Source organism: Cetorhinus maximus, chromosome 2 (genome assembly GCF_964194155.1).
Source record: "Cetorhinus maximus chromosome 2, sCetMax3.hap1.1, whole genome shotgun sequence".
In the NCBI taxonomy this organism is placed as follows: domain Eukaryota; kingdom Metazoa; phylum Chordata; class Chondrichthyes; order Lamniformes; family Cetorhinidae; genus Cetorhinus; species Cetorhinus maximus.
The window spans coordinates 21,915,157-21,939,754 of NC_135880.1; the positions used below are offsets into that span (position 1 = coordinate 21,915,157).

Here is a 24,598-nt window from a genome sequence, read left to right on the forward strand (position 1 = left end):
CTCTGGGTTAGAGAATTTTACAACTCTGAGTAAAGAAATTCTCCTCATCTCAGGCCAAAATGGCTGTCTCCTTATCCTGAGCCAATGACCCCTCGTTCTAGATTCTCCAGTCAGGGGAAACAGTCTCTCAGACCAGGATTTTCTGGTCCTGCCTGCGACGATGCTACTAGCACGAGTGGAAAATCCCGCCACCAGTTTCTAGCCTCCCAAGCCCATTAGTTGCTTGTTTCCCTGTCCATTTGCAGTCACGAGCCTGTTTTTTTTTCCGCTTTTCCCATCTTTTTCCATTGGAATAAGTGGTAACTTCAACTCGCAAAATTGGGTTAATCCTACAATGGATACGCGTTGTACAATACACTTTTGCCATTTATTTTAAAGATATTTTACATGATATAAAAATACTGATCACAGTGAGCTCTTACAGTTGTTAACTGTTATGAACAGGAATGTTGCACAACATTTTGGTGGCAATAAATTAGATATAGATTCATTATCTTAAAAACAAAAATTAGCTTGAAAAGATCTAGACCTTTTGGACATCGGTGTGTCACATGAAGCCCGGGCAAGTTCTCTGCATGACTTGTAGCCTCCAGGTAAGTTTCTACATTGTACGTCTGCATTTTTTTTTTGAAACGTGCAGTGTTGGGATTGCTTCGGGCCCTCCTGCGTCTCTGGTGCACTGCTGAATCCAAGATGTAGATAGTATGCATCTTTTTTTTTACACAATGTTTTCCCTCTCGGTAGTAGCATCCATGTGAAAGTCTGACAATGGTTCTTTTGTCACCAAATGACAGTCACCGTCAATAGTAGTCAGTGTGCGGTCTTCTCCAATATGTGGGGACACAGCGACATACCTCCTTGCTGAAGTAAAAGCCTTGGCTGCAGCGTCTTGTCCGGACTACACAGGGTGGCCTGTGGCAACTGTGGAATATAAAAGAATCAAGATTATTGCCTTACTCAATCTATTGAAAAAGTTAATGACTCTCATATTGGGAGGTTTCAGTTAGTGCATGAGGACTACTTTATATCAGCAATTTCAGGACTGAATGCAATTGTTTTATCACAGGGCATGCAGGCACCTTCATCTCGCAAGCTACATAACAACAGCAATCAAATAATACCTTCAAGAAAACATCCCAAGGCACTTCAAAGGAACATTATCAAACAAAATTTTATATTGAGTCACATGAGGAGATATTAGGACAGCTTGTCAAAGCGCTAGGTTTTCAGAAGCATTCTTAGGAAGAGAGAGAGAGGGAGAGAAAAACAAAGCGGTTTAGAGAGGGAGGTCCAGAGTATAGGCACTCTGCAGCTAATGGTGAGTTTTGAAATTGGGAGGTTTCAGAGGCCAGGAGCACAGGCAGCTTTTACAGAGATTGGGAAGGATGATAACTGAGGGATATTGAAAATAAGAATTAGAATAAATGGAGTCCAAACCTCCACAAAATTGCTATAGGGCTAACCAACAAGTATGAGACAGAGCGCATAGTAGGACTCAGTTACTTGTGCCACAAGGGCTGGATCGTTTGGGCAATATAACACCATGTATTACAATTTAGACATTCCTGTTCGATTGCATATCTCTACCTTTGTTCCCTTTATTTAAGGAAATGTCTTTAAACTATCGAAGTGACAAGTGGTTAGGAATGGTCCATCATGGAGACATAGCCAAAATACTCATCTGATTCCCTTACCAAATCACTGTTGGTATAGCAATGATCCCAACCTGATTTTATATAGAAAGGAAAAGAACATGGTTTGGATGCACCACTTTCAAAAGAATATGATAAGCAGAAAATTGGGGTACTTCTGTCCTCACTTTCACTGCTTGAGTCATTAAAATAAAATCTTGTTAAGAAAATAATAGATCAATGACCTTTGAAATTATACTATCCTGTAATAGTTATCAACACTTAATCCATTTGTCACATTTTTAATGAAGCCTTTATCAATGGTTAATGCTTGTGCAACAGTGACCCTTATAGTGACATTTCTAGGCCAATGACACTGATAGTCTGTTTACTTGTTCACAGACAGCCAATAATTGGTGTTTCATTGCGAAAGCTGCCTGCACAGTACCCACATTCAGAGATGGATGATAGGCAAGTTGGCTTCAGATCCAAATGCAGCAAATCATTTTATTTTCCATAAACAAAGTTTCCATCCCTCCAGCGGTGGAGATGATAATATACGTAATTAAACAAGCAAAATACGCAAGGGTTTTCCCAAATGTTGTAGTGGGTTAAATAACCAAAAACAGTGGTGCACTGCAATAGGATGTGAGCAATGGGGAAATATGAAAGGAAGCCTCGTGTTGGCTTTACTCATAATACAGTACTTGACCTGATTCAAACACTCCACCTTCGTTTGTGCTAGAAACTGCTCCCATTGAGACTTTGCTCCTGTAATGATTGTATGTTTGCAGAGAGATCCATTTATGCTAACAGACATTCATTATGCAAAAGGTACAGATTAGGATTACATAAATTATAGACAGAAATCAGCAGCAGAAGGTTAGAAATAGATTCTGGCTGGCACTGACGAGATCCCGAATTAATTAATCATAAAGTGCATGTCTCCATCCAGAAACATTCCTTTATTATCCATTTATCATGTTGGTTGGAGAATGTTTTCAGGGTGTAAGATAATGATTAATGCAAAGGTTGGTTTTACTCAACTGTAATAAAACATATCATAGATACACAGGTTTTATTTTCTATTTTAATATTCACTGATTAACTATGCTGATTCATGTTTTGCAGGACATTTCTCCAACCTCTAATGTTAAGCTTCTCAGGTTTTGCTGTGCAACTTCGCATTGCGTGATAGAAGTAAAAAGTGTAATGAAAATAAAATATTTATTTGAGTGAGTTGGCGGGGGGGGGGGGGGTGTGGTGGTGGGTGGGAGAAGCATTCATGTGGAAAATCTGAAATTAGAACTGAAAATTCTGCATATATTACCATTTGCACAGTGAGTAGTGCAGACTGGAACAAAGGGATAGTAGTAGATTGAGTCAGATGGTACAACTTGGCAGATGGAGTTCAAAGTGGGAAAGAATGAGATTATTGACTTTGGACCTAAGAAAGTTAAATCAGAGTACTTTCTAAATGGCAGGAAGCTGGGAACTATGGATGTGTAGAGTTTTAGGCATCCGCGTGCAGAAATCACTAAAAGCTTGTGGACAGGTACCAAAAATAATGACAAAGGCTACTGGAATGTTGGCCTTTATCTCAAAATGACTGGAAGCTATGTTACAGTAATCTAAAGCTTTGGTTTAGAGTACTGAATTCAGTTCTGGACACAGCTCTACAGGAAAGATATATTAGCCTTGGCACCTCTACAGTGCAGCTTCATCAGAATGCACAGTTTTTGTCTCCTTATTTTAAAAAAATATATAATTTCTTTGGAAGCAGTTCAGAGACAGTTCACCAGACTCATTCCTAGGATGAAGGGATAAAACCAGAAAATGCTGGAAAATCTCAGCAGGTCTGACTGCATCGGTGGAGAGAGAAACAAAGCTAATGTTTCGAGTCTGTATGACCCTTCTTCAGGGCTAGGATGAGGGGGTTGTCTTATGAAGAAAGGCTGAACAGGTTAGGCCTATACCCATTGGGTTTTGGAAGATTTTGAGGTGATCTTATTGAAACATAGAAGATCCTGAGGGGGCTTGTTAGGGTGGATATCCAGAGGATGTTTCCTCTTGTGGGGCAGACTAAAACTAGGGGACATAGTTTAAAAACAAGAGGTCTCCCTTTTAAGACAGAGATGAGGAGAAATGTTTTCTCCCAAGGGTCGTTGGTGTGTGGAATTCCCTTCCCCAGAGAGTAGTGGAGGCTGGGTCTTTAAATTTATTCAAGGCAGATTTAGATAGATTTTGTTAGGCAAAGGAGTCAAGGGCTATGGGGGGCAGAAAGGTAAGTGGAGCTGAGACCACAACCAAAACAGCGATGATCTTATTGAATGGTGGAGAAGGCTCAAAGGGCCAAATGGCCTATTCCTGCTCCTATGTCCCTATGTTCCTAGGTAGAGCAACATTTTGGGGGGAAAGCCTCCATCACTAGTCCTGATGAACAGTCACACCTGAAGGGCTGATTTACATTATGTTTCCCCTATGTTGGCACCATCGCATCATTGCATTAAAACAATTGCAGGCAGCAAAACAATGCAATAGAGACAAAAGTCTCAACAACTGAAAATAAATAAGGAGAGATAAAGCAGATGTGGTAATTTGAAGACTGCCCAATGGAACCTTTCATGAGATCAATTTTTATTGGTCCCAGCATTGAGTGGCTTAGATAATTTGATATGTATTTTAATGTAGGAAATAGAATTTGTCATGCGGAAATTGGCTGCCGCGTTTCCTAGATTCTAACAGAGACCGTGCCTCAAAAGTATTTTTCATTGGCTGCAAAGCGGTTTGGCTTGTCCTGATGTCATGCAAAGAGCTACACAAATGCAAGTCTTCATAGGAAAAAGTCAGCCAGGTGTCTCTGCTTGTGACTCCTGTGGCTAGGACCACCTATATTGCATGAGGGCTGATTCAATTCTGATTCTACATTCGAATTGCACTCACTCAGTCATGAAGATTGACAATTGTGTGAGGTACAAGAGGCTGCCTACCATCTGTGGAACTGAACCCCGGCAAAGAGCCAAAACATTCAAGATAGGAAGAAGAGGTAAGAGAATGGACTGAGAGAGGCAGGGGAAACAGATATCACACTTCACTTACTCAGGAAAATACAGTTTATCCAGAAATTAATTTTTTTAATCACTCTAAGGAAAATAAGGTGGTGGAAAGCTTACTCCTTAATACTTGATGCAGCTCGATCTGGGAATTAGGAATATAGCAACAGGAATAGGCCATTCATTCTCTTAAGCCTGTTCTGCCATTCAATTAGAACATGGTTTATTTACATCGTAATGTCATTTACTCACTGTGGTCTCGTAACCCTGAAGATCCTAGCCGAACGAATACCTATCAATCTCAGTTTTAAAATTTTCAATTGATCTAGCCTCAAAATTGTAGATCATTTCCAAAATATCAAGTATAGCCAACATGAGCGAGTTATTAGCTTTAGGAGCAGCATGCACCCAGAAAATCTAATAAAGCTAACTGCCCTTTACTCGTCTTAATCTTTGAAACACGCTACCACCTTTACTGTGGTATTGTCATCATCCTTGTCTTCACTGAAGACAAATACAAATTACTCAGGCATGCTCTCTGCCTCCACCAGGAAAGCTTCTTTATGGTCCCTAATCGACACCACCTTTCCTTTCAGGACTATTGTTTTAAGCAGTTGTATGTTTATAACAGATATTTGATGTTAACTGATAATAATCTATTTTCATTTGCCTCTCTTAATCCCTGTTTCAGTTCTCCTCCATGTTTTCTGTATTCAGCTTGGCTCTCTGCTTTTTAATGCCCTGACACTTATCGTAATCTTCCTTTCCCTGGTTAATTTTAACCTCTATGGGTGGGATTTAATCTTGCAGCAGAGGGTCCATCCACTGGCTGGAGATTGGGTGGCAATCCTCCACGGCCATTCTGAGATTCCTCCTCAAACTGACTTAGTGCCACTCAGGCACTTACCAGCTGGAGTTGGGGTTGTCGTTGTCCTCAATGGGGATTTCCTGCCAATTTGAGCTTGGCGCAGCCACTGGTGGTACTGTAGGGTACTGCCCAAGCTGCAGGATTGTTGCTGGAGCCTGGAGTGAAGGTAGGGACGGAAGGCTCGTCAGGCCAGTTAGGGCGGACTGGGTGGGCGGGGAGGGGCTGAATATTTAGGTTGGCAGAGTTCTTCACTCATGCCTCCTGTGGATATCTTTGCGGTGCTGCCCAGGTAGGAAGGAGCACCCAGGCTGCAGACATGCCTGCCAGGGTTTACTTGCAAGGGTTTATCTTGCGGGTTGCCCACATGGTGTGGCCCTTGCCTGCGGCTGGCTGAACACCAGCACTGGCGGGATTACACCCTTAGGTGGTCACTTAAGGGCTCAATTGGCTTCTGGGTGGGAAGGCTGTCCTTGACCTGTCCCGTCCTGGCCTCTCTCAGCCTCTCTTCAGCTCTGAAGAAGAGTCATAAGGACTCAAAATGCTAACTCTGTTTCTCTCTCCACAGGTGCTGACAGAGCTGCTGAGATTTTCCAGCATTTTCTGTTTTTATATCTGCTCTACTCCTTCGCAATGTGGCAGTAGTAGAGTTGGGAGTCATTTTTGTCAACATCCCTGGCATGACTTGATTAGAGTTGACATTTTGGGTTGATGTTTCTTGTGCTGTTAAGTTTACTGCTTTGGCTTGTAACAGGTTTTTTTTAAACTTGGCAGCAGCTACTTGCAGTAAAAGTAATCCTCTGGTTGGCTTTACATTGCAGCAGTGGGTTTGGATAGGGTAACTGAGCAAGACAGCGATTCTAAACCACCTAGCGAAGCAAGGACTGACAGGACTGTCCTTATTTCTGGGACACAAATTTATGATTTTAAAAAAAGGCTTTTTTTCTCTCTGGTGTGATACAAGTCCTGTTCTAACTGGGAAACGGCTTCAACCATGTATTCAATTTTGAACCAGAAGACGAGGATTTGCATTAAGGAGATTTGCTTATATGAGACCCTGTCTAAATACTAGGCCATTATTTGTCCATTCACTATCACTATCCTACATTGCAACAATGATGGCACTTCAGAACTACTTCATTGGCTGAGAAGTGTTTTGGGATGTCCAGAGGTTGTGAAAGGTTCTATGATTATTTCATTGATTTATTTATATATTTATTTAATTTTATATTTAATCTATATTTGTTAATTCATTTAACATAACTAACTCTTAAATATTTTATTCAACAAAGGGTTGTGAATCTTTGGAGTTCTCTACCACAAGGAGTTATGGATGCTCCATCATTGAATATATTTAAGGCTGGGATAGACACATTTTTGGTCTCTCATGAAATCAAATGATAAGGGGAGCAGGCAGGAAAATGGATTTGAGATAGAAAATCAGCCATGATTGTACTGAATGGCAGAGCGCAGGCTCAACAGGCTGTTTAGTCTACTCCTGCTTCTATTTCTTATGTTCTTACTCTACCATTATCTTCAAGCCAGAAGACCAACCATTCAATGGCATTGCCATCACTGAGTCATACACCATAAAGTCCTGAGAATCACTATTAACCAGAAACAGATTAGGATCAGCCACAAAAATGTCATGACAGAGACTGGATATTCTGTGGTAAATAGTCAATCCCTGACTCCCAAAGCATCTCTACCATCTGCAAAGCACAATTCAGGGATGTGTTGGAATAATGCCCATTTGCTTGGATGGGTGCAGCTCAAACAGCACTCAGGTAGCTTGATGATATTACAGAAAAGTCATTTTGATCGATATCCCATCCACTTGCTTTCTTCATGCTATTCCTTCAACAGCAGCATGCTGTAGCTACATTGGGCGGAATTTTACGACAGCTCGGATTTTACGTTCCCGTTGAAATCAATGGAGTTTAGAATAGCTCGCCACGATGGGGCCATAAAATTCTGGCCATTGTGTTCTCTCGACAGGATGCACCACAGCACTCGCCAAGGGAGAACCTCCCAAACCTGTAACCTCTGCCACCCAGAAGGACAAGGGCAGCAGAGGCATGGGAACACCATCCCCTCCAAGTTGTATTCTCTCCCAACTTGGAAATATATCGCTGTTCTGTCACTGCCACTTGGTCAAAATCCTGAAACTTCCTACAACAGCACGGTGAGAGCACCTTCAGCACATGGGCTGCAGTGGTTCAGGGAGGCAGCCCACTAGAACATCCTGAAGGCCAAATAATGACAGGCAATAAATGCTGGTCTTGGCAGTGACGCCCACATTTTGTGAATGAATTTTTAAAAGAGCATGAAGAAAGAAAATGTCTCAAAGAATTCAATTACAACTTTTTTTAACATCACTCTGGGACAAAGCACGCCTTACGTATGGTGTAAACTGACACAACACTCACCTGCAGGTGTGAGGGTGAAACCTCATTCCTTTCAGAAAGCATTTATTTGGAGACTCTGTACACTCGCAGGCACATTTTACTGGGTTTAAAGGCTGATTCCTTGGACAGCTTTTTTTGCAAATACATTCGCAAGAATTTGCATCAAATTGCTTGTGGGGGCCACATAAGGCGGGATACAGTCTGTTTCTGCACACGCATTGGCACGAGTCCTTATCTAGCTCTTTGTGGCGTCCACAGCTAGTGTGGTGTAGGCCTCCTTTACAGACACACTGACACGTATCCTCATCCAGTTCTTTATTAGGCCCGCAGACGCTGTAGAAGTCGGTGCCTCTGTCTGTGAAAGAAATAAAAACAGATACGTTCTGTAAGGGAACAGGACCAAATAAACTGTAAAATACATTAACAAGATTATGCATTTGCGCCTTGTGAAATGCTTGGTGCAAGAGAATGAAGGCAAATTTTCCTCTCTCGTGCTTGCACATAAAGCATTGCTTGGGTGGATCTCATATCAGGTGACCTCTGTTATGGGTGTGCAGTTCCCATTATTTGAATTTTCTAGATGTGTTGTGCCCAGATGATTGAATGGATTCAGATGTAGGAACAAGAGATCTATGTCCTTCATAAAGTGTGACAAAACATTCACTTCTCCCACTGAAACGTCCAGTTAGGGCAAGAGTCCAGCTACACGGACAACAAATTCATTACTTCCCTCATTCTTTTGAGCGAGATGTGAATCTTGGCTCCAGGGTCACATTTTCATCTCGGTCTCAAAAGGCCGCAGATTCAACCCCACTCGGCACCCCCCTTGCCATGCAAGTGGACATAAAAGATCCCATGGAGCTATTGCGAAGAAGCGCAGGGGAGATCTCCCTCGTGTCCTGGCCATATTTATTTCCAAACACCTCAGATGATTATCACATTGCTGTTTGTGGGAGTTTGCTGAGCAGAACTTGACTGCCACACCTCTCTACATTACAACAGTGACTACACATCTTCGAAGGTTTGGTTCTGAAGTAGTTTGGGGCATCCTGAGGCTGTGGAGGGTGCTATATAAATGCAATATTTCTTTTATTCTTTTTCTTATTCATGAGGAAAAATCAGAGGATAAGTGAGCACAATCTATGCTTCAATTGGCTAGTTAAAGAACAGAAATGGCAGAAACACCATATTATTTAAACCCCAGACTGTTATGGCACAGCTATTTTTTGATGCTCATTCATGGGATGTGGGCGTCGCTGGCTCAGCCAGCATTTATTGCCCATCCCCAATTGCCCTTGTTCAGAGGGCATTTAAGAGTCAACCACATTGCTGTGAGTCTGGAGTCACATGTAAGCTAGACCAGGTAAGGGTGGCAGATTCCCTTCCCTAATGGACATTAGTGAGCCAGATGGGTTTTTATGACAATCAACAATGGTTTCACAGTCATCATTAGACTTTTTATTTCCAGATTTTTATTGGATTCAAATTCCACCATCTGCCATGCGTAGGATTTGAGCCCAAGTCATCAGAGCATTACCCCTGCACAGTAGCCCACTGCAGTTCAATCAGCTAAAACTGCCGAGCCTCCTAGGATAGTATAAACTTACCGATGTATATCCAACCTGGATTACTTTTAGGGCATTGACTTGCAGGGTTATTTGTTCGGAGTTGGAAGTAGCCCAGGCCCCAGAAACAGGGTCAATCTTCTACATTCCATGAATGAGTCAGGTTGGATGATACAGTATGAACTGTGCCTGGGGTAGGGGAGGTGGGGGGGCGTGGGTGGGGGGTGGGTTGGGGACCTATCCTGTTCAGGTATCTCATTCCCAATACTGCAAAATAGGATTGACTAGGATTCTATCTTCCAAGTCCAAGTACATTGCCTTTGAACCACCTTCCCCCAAAGGAAGATATTATCTGTTTGCCCATTAGACGACTGACAAGGGCATAGATTAAACCCACTCAGGTATCAGGAGCGCCTCTTGAGTAGCATGGCAAGCACTGCAACTCATCATAACACCTTCCCAAAAGCCCCAAACCATATCTCAGGTTCCTTCTGAACTATATGATGCAGATCTGCTTTCATCAGGTTAAAAGGACTGAGGGCAGCTCATGACAGACATCTTTATATGTTCGCGTTGTACAAGTCTAGTGCCATTTAATAAGTATATTCAGCATTAACTGTGTAGACTAGGCCCTTACCATTATCATGATCATAAGACGTAGGAGCAGATTTAGGCCATTCAGCCCATTGAGCCTGCTCCGTCATTCAATGAGATCATGGCTGATGTGATAAGCCTCAACTCCACTTTCCTGCCTTTTCCCCATAACTTTTGATTCCCTTAGTGATTAAAAATCTGTCTATTTCAACCTTGAATATACTTAACGGCCCAGCTTCTACAGTCCTCTGCGGTAAAGAATTCCACAGATTCACTACCCTCTGAGAGAAGAAATTCCCCCTCCTCTCTGTCTTAAATGGGCGACCCCTTACTCTGAGATTATGGCCTCTGGTCCTAGACTCTCCCACAAGGGGAAACAACCTCTTAACATCTACCCTGTCAAGTCCCCGAAGAATCTTATAGATTTCAATAAGGTCGCCTCTCATTCTTCTAAACTCCAATGAGTACATTCCCAACCAACTCAGCCTCTCCTCATAAGAAGACCCCTCCATACCCAGAATCAACCTAGTGAACCTTCTCTGGACTGCCTCCAATGCCAGTATATTTTTCCTTAGGTAAGGGGACCAAAATTGTTCACAGTATTCTCCATGCGGTCTAACTAGTGCCTTGCATAGTTTTAGAAAGACTTCCCTATTTTTACACTCCATTCCCTTTGAAATAAAGGCCAACATTCCATTTGCCTTCCCTATTAGCTGCTGAACTTGTATGCTAGCCTTTTGTGATTCATGCATGAGGACCCCAAATCCCTCTGTGTTACAGCCTTCTGCAGTCTTTCTACATTTAAATAACATTCAGCTCCTCTATTCTTCCTGCCAAAGTGCATAACCTCACATTTTCCCACATTATATTCAATCTGCCAAGTTTTGCCCACTCACTTAACATGTCTACATCCCTCTGTAGACTCTTTGTGTCATCCTCACCATTTGCCTTCCCACCTATTTTTGTGTCATCTGCAAACCTGGCGATAGTGCATTCACTTCCCTCATCCATTAATATATAATGTAAATAATTGTGGCCTCAGCACTGATCCCTGTGACACTCCAATAGTTACAGGTTGCCATCCTGAAAATTCCCCCCTTATCCCAATTCTCTGTCTTCTATTAGTTAGCCAATCCTCTATCCATGCTAATATACTACCCCCAACACCATGGGCTCTTATTTTATTAAGTAACTTTGTGTGTGGTACCTTATCGAATGCCTTTTGAAAATCCAAATATATTACATCTACTGCTTCCCCTTTATTCATCTGCTTGCTACCTCCTCAAAGGATTCTAATAAATTTTTCAGGCATGATTTCCCCTTCATGAAGCCATGCCGACTCTGCTTGATTAGATTATGCATTTCTAAATGCTCTGCTATTAATTCCTTTATAATAGACTCTAACATTTTACGAATGATGGCTGTTAAGCTAACTGGTCTATAGTTACTTGATTTTTGTCTTCCTCCCTTTTTGAATAAGGGTACTACATTGGCAGTTTTCCAATCCTCTGGAGCATTTCCAGAATCTAAGGATTCTTGGAAGATTACTACCTGTGCATCCACTATCTCTGCAGCTACTCCCTTTAATATCCTAGGATGCAACCCATCAGGCCCAGGGGACATATTGGCCTTTAGCCTCATTAGTTCCCCTAGTACTTTTTCTCTAGTGATAGTTATTGTATTTATTACCTCTCCCCTCTTTTGCCCCTTGATTATTTAGTATTTTTGGAATGTTATTAGTGCCTTCTAGACTAATGCAAAGTATTTATTTAACTCTTCTGCCATTTCCTGGTTCCCCATTATTATTTCCCCAGCCTCATTCCCTAAGGGACCTATGTTCACTTTGGCATCTCTCTTCCTTTTTATATATTTTAAGAAGCTCTTACTGTCCATTTTTATATTACTTGCTAGTTTACCCTCAAAGTTTATTTTCTCCCTCTATTATTATTTTTGGTAATCTTCTGTTGGTTTTTAAAACTTTCCCAAACCTCTGGGTTACCACTAATCTTTGCCACATTGTATGTTTTTTTTATTTCAATTTGATACACTCCTTATCTTCCTTGTTTAACCATAGTTGGTTTATCCCCTTCCTAGAATCCTTCTTCCTCACTGGGATATATCTTTGTTGGGAATCATGTACTATTTTCTTAAACATCTGCCATTGTTCATCAACCACCTTTTTTTGCTAAACTCCTTTCCCAGTCCACTCCAACCAAATCTGTCCTCACTCCTTTGTAATTACCTTATTTAACTTTAGCACAGTTGTTTCTGACACAAGTTTCTCACTCTCAAACTGAATGTTAAACTCTACTAATGTTATGGTCACTGTTTTCTAGGGGATCTTTTACTCTGAGATGATTTATTAAACCTGCCTCATTACACATTACCAGATCCAAAATAGCCTGATTCCTGGTTGGATCCATAACATATTATCCTGGGAAACTGTCTCAAATACACTCTATGAATTCTTGCTTGTGGCTACCTCTGCCAATTTGATTTTCCCAATCTACATGAAGATTAAAGTCACCCATAATTAATGTACTGCCTTTTTTACATGCCCAATACTGGTTCCTTTAATCGTTTAAAAATTCAGAGCACCAAAGTTATGTGTCTTAACCAAGGCAGAAGCTTATAGCTGTACTTGCCCACATGGTAAATTTTGAATCTCAGGTGTACCAATGTGAGTGTGGAGATCAAGAGCTTCCTACAAGAACATCAGAGGATTGGACACCTGGTCTACTCTTTTGCATGTCCCAGTTTCCAAAATAACTGCACTGGATGATCCCTGATATCAAATTTCCAGGTCTGCTTTCATCTGAAATTTCTTGTTCTTTTGGCTTGTTAGCAGATTTCAAATAACTAACACAATACTTCGAGTATCTAATACAATGCTTTCAGTGGCTAAACCCTAAATCTAGAATCCCTTTCTAAACCCGTCCACCTTTCTCTTGTTAAGGGACAATTTACAACCTATCTCTTTGAGCAAGCTTTTGGTCACCTATCCTATTGTCCCCTTCTCTGGCTTAGTATCAGTTCTTTCTGTCCAGTTACATCCCTGTGAAGCACCTTGGAAGTGCTTTATTATGTAAAAGGTGCTATATGAATGCAAGTAATTGTTGATCTATTGATAGAGTTTAGTTGCCTCTGTTCTGGCAATAGCTTAATGAGCCTAACTTTCCTGACTGGCATGAGTATAATGTCGACTGGCAAATCTAAACTCTGCAGTGTACAATCAAGAAAGCTTTGCAGTAAGGAATCTTCCAAATGATTATATAGAATTAGTATTGCTGAAAAAGACATTTTGTTGAAACTTTTTGCCTTGCAGTTATCAGGACAATCGCAAGAATACCAATGTCAGGGGAAGCAACAACTTTATATTGTATGAGAAGAAAGTGCTGATTGGTTGGCAGGTGGACTCTGATTGGTAGAAGCATTGCCTAGGAGAATGCACCAGTTAATGGTGACTGACAGTTAATTGCCAGGTGTTGTTTGAAATTTAAAGCAGGCAGCTTGACTCTATTGGGTCAAGGCAATGCCCTGAGGAATGAACCAGCTAATGGCTATCACTTATTTTGATTAGCTGAAACATGCACAATGGCCAGAATTTTGAGGTCAGTGGGCAGGCGCAGTCGACGGGCCTGGGAGCAGCAGGGGAACGGCCCATTGTCCGTGATCAGCCCCTGATGACGATTTCATGCTGATGAGCCATTTAAGGCTCACCCAGCGTGAAATGTGGCCCCTCGCTGGTTGGGAAGGGGTGGGTGGGTGGGGGCGGGTACCTGTTGCCATTGGACCCGTTAGCCGGTTTAAAAACGGCACAGGTATCCACTGGAAGGTTACCAGAGAACAATTTCTCCTCTGTGTCTTCAACATTCAAGTAATGGAGTCGAGGAGCCTGCCATGTCCAGCCCCCTGCAGGTTGAGTGGGCTCTTGGCCCCACGCTTTTCGGATGAGTGCTTCGCGGTCCTTCTGGAGGAGGTGGCTACCAGGAGGGACACCTTGTCCCAAAAGAGGAGGAGGCCACCATACGTCACAAAGAGGGCATGTAAGGAGATTGCAGCGCTTGTTGGCAGCCATGACATGGTGCAATGAACATGGGTGCAGAGCCAGAAGAGGTTCTATGGCCTGCTGTGCTCAGGAAGCGTGGGTACCATGCTGTCATGGGTCAGTGTGCAGAAGTGTTAAGGTCTGGTTATCGACGCGTGGACCTCAGGGCTGCTGGAGTCTGAGTGCCAACTGTCAATGATGCCAGGGCTGGCCAAGGGGGTGCACCCTGTCTGCTTGGTCTGAGTGCCTTGGTCTGGATGTGCTCTGCAAGGTGTTCCTCAGCTGGGGTTGGCCAGGCTGCAATGGTGCTGCAGGTAAAGAGTGGACTAATCAATGCTCCTCTGTCCTTTCAGGAGAAGATGGGCCATAACCAATTGGAGAGGTCACGGACAGGCGGAGGCCTGCCCAACCTGCTGCTGTTCACCAGGTTCGAGCAGGACACCCTTGAGCTGGAGAGCCAGCAACCTCCATGTACAGCCGGGTGCGGAGAGGTGGGGGTGCCAGACGAAGGTAAGAGTGCAGTGCATGGAGGTGAGAGTTTCAGATTGTGCAACCTTTCTTCTGTAGTCTCTTCATTGATGGGAGCCTCAGCCTGGATTCCCCATTGATCATTGAAAGACAATGGCACCATGATGCAGATCTCCATTGTCTCACCAGGGTGCCTGGCATGCACAGTGACAGTGTGATGACTTTAACTAATGACATGCCCTTGTTCTCCCTTAGCTTTGTCAGCGCACACTCACTGTCTGGACCCTTAATGCCGGAGGACCACCTGGCATCATTTGCACCTGCGTCATACCCGCTCTCTGAACCAGGCACCAGTGCAGATACCAGCACCTCGGTGGGCGTTAGATCAGTGGCTAGAATTTTGGTGCACATTGATGAGGGCAATTCATAGAGTCATAGTCATAGAGTCACAAAGGTCTACAGCACAGAAAAAGGCCCTTTGGTCCATTGTGTCTGTCCTAGTCAAACAAGTACCTAACTATTCTAGTCCCATTTTACAGCACTAGGCCCATAGCCTTGTATGCCATGGCATCACCTCACACTTATCCGGATTAAGTTCCATTTGCCACTGATCAGCCCATCTGACCAGCCCGTCTATATTCTCCTGTGATCTAAGGCTATCCTCCTCACTATTTACCACCCCACCAATTTTCATGTCATCCACGAACTTACTGATCAACCCTCCTACATTCAAGTCTAAATCATTTATATGTACTACAAACAGCAAGGGACCCAACACTGATCCCTGATGGAACCCCCACTGGACACAGGCATCCAGTCACAAAAACACTCCTCGACCATCACCCTCTGCTTCCTGCCACTTAGCCAATTCTGGATCCAATGTGCCAAATTGCCTTGGATCCCATGGGCTCTTACGTGTGTTATCAGTCTCCCATGCGGGACCTTATCAAAATTCACAATCACTTGAGGTGCAGGCTGAGGCCGCAAGTGCCCAGGGCACCAGCAGTCGGAGGACAGCTGGGGACCAGGATGATGCTCAGTTGAAGGCTGATGATGAGCCTCTGGAGTCGTCCATTAGGTGGCAGATGCTGGATGTCCAGCGGGATGTGCAGGAGGATCTGGCGGAGATCCATGAGGGTCTGCATGTCATAGTCTCCATTGTGGAGGAGTCCATGTGAAGCATGAGCACTGCATTAACCCTCACGGCTGAGCGCACTGCCTCCTCCAGTGAGACAGTGGCGACTCTCATGGAGGGGCAGCTCCAGGGACAGAATCAGGGGTTCCTGGGGCTGCACTCGGACCTGCAAGCCCTCACTCAGGCAATGACCTCAGCTGGTCAGTGTCTGTGTGGGAGATGGATGAGGCACCCAGTATCCCCACTAGGCGCCCGTTCATCAATGGTAAGCAGGGAGGTCCAGAGCAACCTCACGTTGGTGCACGAGCTGCTTGTCGTCTCTGCGGGCTCCTTTCAGGGCGCTCTGGACGATGGCAGCCGCTTCTCCACCCCTCTGCCAGTGACCTTTGCATCTGATGAGGCTGCGCTGACTAGGGAGATGCCAGCTGTGGCACTGGCCACTCCCTCCCAGGCGGGGCCAGCACAGGGTCCACTGGCCAGAGGATGACCACCAAGGTCATCAAGGCCAACAGGACAGCAGAGTCAGCAGGCTGTCTCCAATGCTGATGTCAGCGAGAGGTGGGGAGTACCAAGACGTAGCACTTGCAAGCATAAGTTAAAGGCACCATGAGCACAAGAGGGATAGTTCACAGGTGATTTTCTGTTCATTTATTTTTGGTTTCTATGTCTGCTGGTGTGGACATCAATACCAGTAATGGTAATGTCATTACGCATTCAATGTGACAATAACATTAAATTTGCTTTGGTTCTGATGGCCTGTTTATGCTTCACCTTTTTTCTTTCTGGTACAGGTACATCAGTATGTAATGCTGGATGTGAGTGGATGGATACTTTATTGCACAGGCATTGAGTGGACATTGGGGCAAACGAAGGGGTCATTTCGGACATCTGGGATGGAAGCGGCAGCCCTGGCATGAGGTGGAAACAGATCTAGTTGAAGGAGCATGGGATCAAGGCATCCCTAGTGTCCCTGACTCCCTGGAGGTTATCGAGGTCTGTCTCCATGCCCTCAGCGTTCTCCTCACCATGCTCCTCTTCTGACTCAACACTGGATTCATCATCTGTGGCCTGTGCAGCTGCATCAAGGTCCTCTTCCTCCAGTGGGTCCCTCCTTGCCAGTGCCAGGTTGTGGAGAGCGCAGCATGCAACCACTATCAATGCACTCGCTCTGGGCAGTATTGTAGTGCATCCCCTGAATGGTCTAGGCATCGGAAACGCATCCTGAGAAGGCCTATGGTCCTCTCTACCACCACCCTTGTGGAGGTATGAATCGTATTGTAACACTTCTCTGCCTCTGCTCTTGGGTGGTGAAGAGGCATGATGAGCCACCTCTTCAACGATAGCCCTTGTTATTCGGCAGCCATCCATCCAGTCAAGGTGAATCACTGAAGAGCTTTGGTATCTGGGAGTGTCTCGGGATATATGCGTCATGGGAACTGCCTGGGTACCTTGCACAGACTTGCAGAATCTGCATCCTGTGGTCACACACTATCATGGAGCAGAATCCCTTCTTGTTGACGAAGGCACCCGGCTGACCCGCTAGCACCTTGGTGGCCACGTGTGTGCAGTTGATTGTACCCTGGGCGCGGGGATCCCAGCAATTGCTGCAAAGCCTCTGACTCGCTCAGACTGGCTGGCATTGTCTGTATGGTAAAAAAATAAAGGTAAGTACCCACCTGAACAGAGCTTCTGTCACCAGCTTGATGCAAATGTGGACAGCTGATTAGAAGTGTCCACACAGATCCCCCACTGAGTGAGATATCGTGCGAGTGCGCGATGACATCGGGACGCTCACCCGACGTCATTGCGCGCTATTTTACGCTTGACAGTGTTGGGCGTGCGCCCGCATGCTGAGTGAAAAATTCTGGGCAATGTATGTACATGTTCTTTCTGTCTGCAAAGAATAGGATTCTGTATATTAATGTATGTAATCACCATTAACTGGTGCATTCTCCATGGCAATGCCTCTACCAATCAGAGTCCACTTGCCAGCCACTCAGCACTCTCTTCTCATACAGTATAAGGTTGTTGCTTCCTCTGACATTGGCATTCTTGCAATTTTCCTGGTGAGTGCAAGATGAAAAGCTTCAACAAAATGTCTTTTTTCAGCAACACTCAAGTTCTATATCACCAAATGACTATTTATATAAAGTTACATGCACGCTGCAGCACAGAAACAGGCCATTTCATGTCAGCGTTAATGCTGTATTCACCACCCTACCATCTTGGCACACTCTGTATTTCAACTCAAGTTGAAACTCCAATTGAAAAGATTGAACCAAAAAAAATTTAGTTCATGATTTTAGGCATAATGTCATCATAATAGCTCTTAAATCAAAGCACATGTTCTTCACAGCTCAAATATTGCTTTGTGTTTCTGCGGGAATCAAACAATAGAAACAAATAAAGCAGAACATAACATCCCTAATCGCTGTCAAACAGCATAAAGGTCACAATGAAAAGAAAGGCACTTGCAAAGTCAAGAAGAATTTTATTTTTAAATCTTTGTGTTCTATTCATAATTAGCAAACTTGGATCAGCTCTTCTAGACTTCGGCCAAATTCCGTCAAGGTGTTTAAGAACAGTTCTGTTACTTGTGAGCCTCTATGATCTCCAGGCTTCTCACACTGAGACTAAACCTGTGAAAATGTTTGACGTTTCTGGGTCTGCTGTAGCACAAGCCTGGGCTGGCATGCAAAGGGCAGTGGGCTCTGGTTATAATGTGCTTGTCAGTTCCGACGCACATCTCCGCACAGTGACGGAGGGAAACTCTGTGCAATCCATTGTTCAGGATCTGGCTGCCCATTGTTTTTGACTGCCACCACTGCAATTCCCCAGTGAAGGACTGGGATCTTGGTGTTCAATGAAGAAAGACTACATTATCCGGAAGGAACATTCAAAAATCTCATTTTATTTCTGCCAAAGCATTTTGCTACTCCCTTGTTAATGTAGCCCACCCACTGTGCACCCGACCCCCTCCTCACCCCCCCCACCCCACCACTTTGACTGGGATATATCCACATTACTTAAGAAATCACAGCATGATTGAAACATTGCCCTATCTTTTGGGTCCAAACTGTTTTAAGACAAATTGTTGTTGGCAAGTTTATTTCTGCTGCTGGCTTTTATTCTGGTGAAGGGTGTTGTCACATCACTAGTATTTTTTCTCTCTCGTGCGAGCTAATCTGCTCCAAACATGAATCTGCTGTTTCATAGGTTGTTGTGAGAAGCAATATTTACTTCAGCCAAACTCGTCACATTTGTTTACCTTGCTGCTCATTAAAACTGAAGTAAAAATTGTACCTTTGCAACATCAAGTGCAATCTGCTATGTGATATTAGTTGTGGCTTAGTTGACAGCCCTTGTCTCTAAGTTAGAAGCTTCAGTAGGTAGGGATGATAATTGAAACATTAGCCTGAATTTTTCAGATAGTGGGGTCTTGCATCCTGTCATCCGGAGAGTCGGGAGCGAAAACATCCTCTGCGACTCTGAGTGTCCCTCAGCCATTTCACGCTTGAATGAGCGCTAAGTGGCTGCAGGCGGGACTTCCACCCCTCACTCGGGAGGAAGTCCCACCTCAGAGAGCTCCTGGCCCATCTGATCAGCCGGCAGCTCTCCAGTCCTTGCAGCGACAGCGCTGAAGTGGACAGAAGAGGAAGTGCAGGAGGACGTCGGGGTGCCGGAGGCCCAGCTAAGTTTGAGGTCCCAAGGCGGGGAGGGTAGGGAAGGCCTGGGTGAAGGGGTTGATCGGGCTCTTGGGGGAGAGGCCGGGAGAGGGGGGAAGGAGGTGCGGAGGCCACTGGACCTTAAGTGGGGGTGGAGGGGTTGTCGCCCGACTTCAGAAGGGGTCTTCTGATGGAGGCACCTCCATCCCTTCCCACCCAAGATACATCTCTGTTGATATTTGGTCTTCCCCAACGCAACTCCAATCCTCCCGCCAGCCTAAAAATTGAGGCTGGGCAGGAAACGGCCCTTAAGTGGCCAATAATTGGTCACTCAATTGCGGCAAGGCCAGGCTTCCTGTCCGAGGCCTTGTCCGCCCCATTGTAAAATCAGCACGTGATTGGGGCGGACGGGAACCAGAAGGGGATGCCTTCCCTTCAATATCACGCTCCCCATCTAAAAACCTGCCGGTGGGGGAATGTATTGACCTGTGTCCCATTGTTGGAAGGTTCTGCTCCTCTGGGTGCCATAAAGAAAGGTGGGCTCAGGTGGTCTCCCCAAACAAGCATCGCTCTTCTGGAACGCATGCTTTGTGCTGGGGCTTGCCTCTGGGTCCCCACCAGCAGTGGCTTCTCGCCACCCATTTTCATTGGGAAGTCGGTGAGCAGGCATGCCACTGAGGATTGGCTGTTAAGACCAGGTAGTCGATGGTCAGCTGCTGACACAGGCAATGGAAATAAGAATCGGGAGCACCATCAAGTTTGCCTGAGACTGCCAATTTGCCATCACCCACAAAATAATTTGTTGCCGAATGTCCTCACCTGTTTTACACTATCACAAAAGGTCAAGGTTGTTCCTCATTGTATTTAGGTCAAGAAGAAATGGGAACTGAACTTGAGGTGAGCCTGCATGAGAGAAAAAAATGCCACAACACAACCAGAAGGATACCAGCTGGCGTATTTACAGGTAGAGGCGGGGTGGGGGGGCACATAAAATAGGATGAGTGGCTGGCCAACCGTCTGCCCACCCACCCCCAAGCTGTCCCCCATAATACAATGGGCAGGAGCAGGTAAGGTATCAGCCAGCACCCCCCCCTCCTTTAGGCCTATTGAGGTCTTTATCTGGCTTGCAATTGAGTTTTCTATCGTGGTGTGCCTATATTTGCTCTTTGAAAGAGCTAGCGGATTAGTCAGATTCACCTGCCCTTTCCCCGCTACCCTGTAATTTTCTTTCCCCCTTTAAGTATTTATTCAATTCTCTTTTGAAAGTTACTATTGGATCTGCTTGCATCACCCTTTCAGGTGGTGCTTTCCAAATCACTGCTATACAAAAAAAAAAAATCCTCATGTCTCCCTTTGTCTTTTTGCCTTCAATTTGTGTCTCATAGAATGGTTCCAACACAGAAGGAGATCATTCAGCCTGTCCTGTCTCTGCTGGCTCTCTGAAGGAGCAATTCACCTAGTGCCACTCCCCCACCTTCTCCCCGTAACCCTGCACATTTTTTTCTTTTTAGATAATAATCCAATTCTCATTGAAAACCACAATTGAATCTGTCTTCACCACACTCTCAGGCAGCGCATGCCAGGTCACTGCCACTGTTTTTCCTTACCTACTATATCAAAACTTTCTTGGTCATAGAAGACAGAGGGTAGCAGTGGAAGAGTGCTTTTCTGAATGGAGAGCTGTGACTAGTGGAGTTCCGCAGGGATCAGTGCTGGGACCTTTGCTGTTTGTAGTATACACAAATTATTTGGAGGAAGATGTAACTGGGCTAATTAGTAAGTTTGCAGACGACACTAAGGTTGGAAGAGTTGCAGATAGTGAAGAGGATTGTCAAAGGATACAATGGGATATAGATCAGTTGGAGAATTGGGCGGAGAAATGGCAGATGGAGTTTAATCCGGACAAATGCGAGGTGATGCATTTTGGAAGGTCTAATACAGGCAGGAATTACACAGTAAATGGCAGAACACTTAAGTGCATCGACGGGCAGAGGGATCTGGGTGTACAGGTCCACAGGTCACTGAAAGTGGCAACGCAGGTGGATAAGGTAGTCAGGAAGGCATATGGCATGCTTGCCTTCATTGGCAGGGGTATTGAGTATAAAAGCTGGGAAGTCATGCTGCAGCTGTATAGAACCTTGGTTAGGCCACACTTGGAATATTGCGTGCAATTCTGGTCGCCACATTACCAGAAGGATATGGAGGCATTGGAGAGGGTGCAGAGGAAGATGCCGCCTGGTCTGGAGGTTATTAGCTATGAGGAGAGGTTGCAGAAACTTGGATTGTTCTCACTAGAGCGACGGAGATTGAGGGGCGACTTGATAGAAGTTTACAAAATTATGAGTGGCATGGACAGAGTAGACAGTCAGAAGCTTTTTCCCAGGGTGGAAGAGTCAATTACTAGGGGACATAGATTTAAGGTGAGAGGAGAAAACTATAGAGGAGATGTGCGGGGCAAGTTTTTTACGCAGAGGGTAGTGAGTGTCTGGAATTCGCTGCCAGAGGAGGTGGTGGAAGCAGGTACGATAGTGGTGTTTAAGAGGCAGCTTGACAAATACATGAATAGGATGGGAATAGAGGGATACGGACCCCGGAAGTGCAAAATGTTTTAGTTGACGGGCAATATGATCGGCGCAGACTTGGAGGGCCGAAGGGCCTGTTCCTGTGCTGTACTTTTATTTGTTGTTCTTTGTTGTTCTTTGTATTGTGTATCACTGAGAGTTAGGATGGCAGGTCCACCCTGCTTCCCCATGAGATATGGTCCCAATCTCATCCAGTGCTTCTGGGGAATCAACAAGCAATACAGACATGCTTTGCTCGTGGTCAGTTCAAGGCTGGTACTGTGGCCATGAAGTGATATCCCCCACATCCTATTACCCAGGGTTCAGTGCAGGATGACCCTCGGGAACAAGTGAAAATAGTTCCCAATGAAGCAGGATTCATCACAATGGAAATTTCCATTCAACTGACTGCACTGGGGGCTATTTTTGTCCGTTGGTGCCAGATTACTGGGCGTCTGCTTGAAAGTGGTCTGATGATTACAATATGTTTTCTTTAGGAGGTCTGGTGCTGTGTCCCAGTGAGTTCAGGCACCACTTGTTATAGCAGGGCTTGAGACACCCCCAGGATGAGCTGTCTGCCTAATGTGGCAGCATACTTATAGGCCAGGTTCCCGGCACTCTCAGTGCCTTGCCTTGGTTATAGTGACCGGCTTGAGATATTTTCCTTTGGTTGCGGTAATTCTGTCACGAAAATGTAGCCCTCCATGGCCAGACGTTAAGAGAAAGAGGATAAAGCAAAAGTTGGCAGCGGGGCTGTTATAACAGCTGCTGCTCTTATGCTTTACTCTCAGCCCCAGCGTGATCGATATAGCTGTGAAGTACCGAAACTATCCCCAAGCCAGTCAAAGCATCTTAGTAAACTGAATCAGACTTACCAAAATACATGAATCAACATCTTACCCATTAACATATCCCTGCTGACAAATGGTTCCTGCTCCAAATGGAAGCCTGAGATATTTAATATTATATTCATCCTTACTGAACTGCCTGATAACTTATCTGTGTGGTATTGTGACCGGAACAAGTTACAAGTACCTGCAGGTGAATTAATGATTTGACTTGGCAACTAATCTTGGTGCAAGTTATGCCAAAATAACTTTTTAGTATTAATTTTGGCAAAAGCAGGGCAATCTCCAGCACACTTAAAATAAAGAATAAAGATTAAAATCTATGGGGAATATTCCAGTAACAGCTGCTAGGGGAAGGAAGGTGGGGGAAGATTTGGATCCAAAAGAAGCAAAATATCAAGGGGGCAGAGCCAGAGGATGAAAAAGGTGTAGCGTCAAATCATAAGGCAAAAGGTTTTTTTTGCAGAGGGTAGGAGGTGGGTAGAGCAAGGGCAGGTCAATGGTGAGAATGAAGGAAAGAAAGAACATGTCAGATTAGAGAGTGACACAGAACAAAAGGCACCATGGGATTAAATGCCACAGTTGAAGATTAAAGGAAGTTAAAAATAGATCAAATGAAGAGGAAACGAAAAGATGAGAGAAAAGCAGCAAAACAAAAAAAGAAAATAAGAAGCCTGAAGGGAACTTAAAAAGAATTTTAACTCTACTTCCCCAAGTTAACGTTATTCTACTTTGGATTATTTATATTACTTTATTATATTGGCCCTAAATTCCCCTTATTCCTGGTGCTTCTCAGTTGAACCCAAGTATAGGATTAAAAATATTACTTTTCTAATTTACTCACTGGTTCCTACTAACCAAGGCTGTGTTTGGCTGCAGTCGACTGCTTCAGTTAGAGATTGGTGACTGAGGGAGTTTACGGGATTAAATTAAGGGTTAAATTCTATCTAAAATCTAGTCTTTCTTTAATTTAGTAATTAACTAAAAGTTGCTGTTAGGGTTGGAAGAAGGTGAGTTTTGGTCCAGCCTTAAAACAGGGCTCATGCAGCCTCTGCTTGCAGCTGCAACTAGATAATTAGATAACTGGCTTAATCAGGTTTACAGAGGCTTGGTTCAAGGGGTATAAAAGTAGGCTATCTTATAGTGCTGAATTTGTCTGCCCTGGAGTGCTGTTTTTGGCTACAGTAGAGTGCTTCAGTTGGAGTTTGGTGACTGAGGGAGTTTGGTGAGAAGGGAGGAGGTGCTCCTTTCTTTTTCTACCTTTTCTCAGAAAGAAGAGCGGCAGCCTTGGTAAGTAGGAACTGCTGAGTAAATTAGAAAAGTGTAATATTTTTCAAGTCCTATACTTGGATTTAACTGAGAAGTGCCAAGAATAAGGGAAATTTAGGGCCAATATAATAAAGTAACATAAATAATTCAAAGTAGAATAAAGTTAAGGTAAGGGAAGTAGAGTTAAGGCATAGAGGGCAGCTCAGTCAAGTGGAATGAATGTTCTTTAATATGTGCTTAGTCATGGACACTACCGGTGTCCGAGATGACCACAGGTGCAGGAAGTGCTGTCAGCTGCAGAAACTTGAGCTCTGGGTTTCAGAGCTCGAGCAGCGGCTGGAGTCACTGTGGCATATCCGCGAGGCTGAGAGCTACGTGGGTAGCACATTCAGAAAGGTGGTCACACCGCAGTCTCAGGGCCTGGAGACAGAGAGGGAATGAGTGACCACCAGGCAGTCCAAGAAAAGTAGGCAGGTAGTGCAGGAGTC

At 44.4% G+C, this 24,598-nt stretch overlaps 1 protein-coding gene across 1 annotated transcript in view; it reads right to left on the minus strand.

Moving 5' to 3' along the window:
• Positions 1–345: 345 nt before the first annotated feature.
• vegfc (vascular endothelial growth factor c) overlaps positions 346–24,598 on the minus strand; it is a 217,387-nt gene continuing 193,134 nt past the window's right edge. Inside the window, exons 6-7 of the mRNA XM_078561783.1 lie at positions 7,979–8,312; positions 346–921 (exon numbers count right to left, since the gene is read on the minus strand). Coding sequence (XP_078417909.1) covers positions 801–921; positions 7,979–8,312 — 455 coding nt within the window. The 3' untranslated portion in view covers positions 346–800. The remainder of the gene's footprint in view (positions 922–7,978; positions 8,313–24,598) is intronic.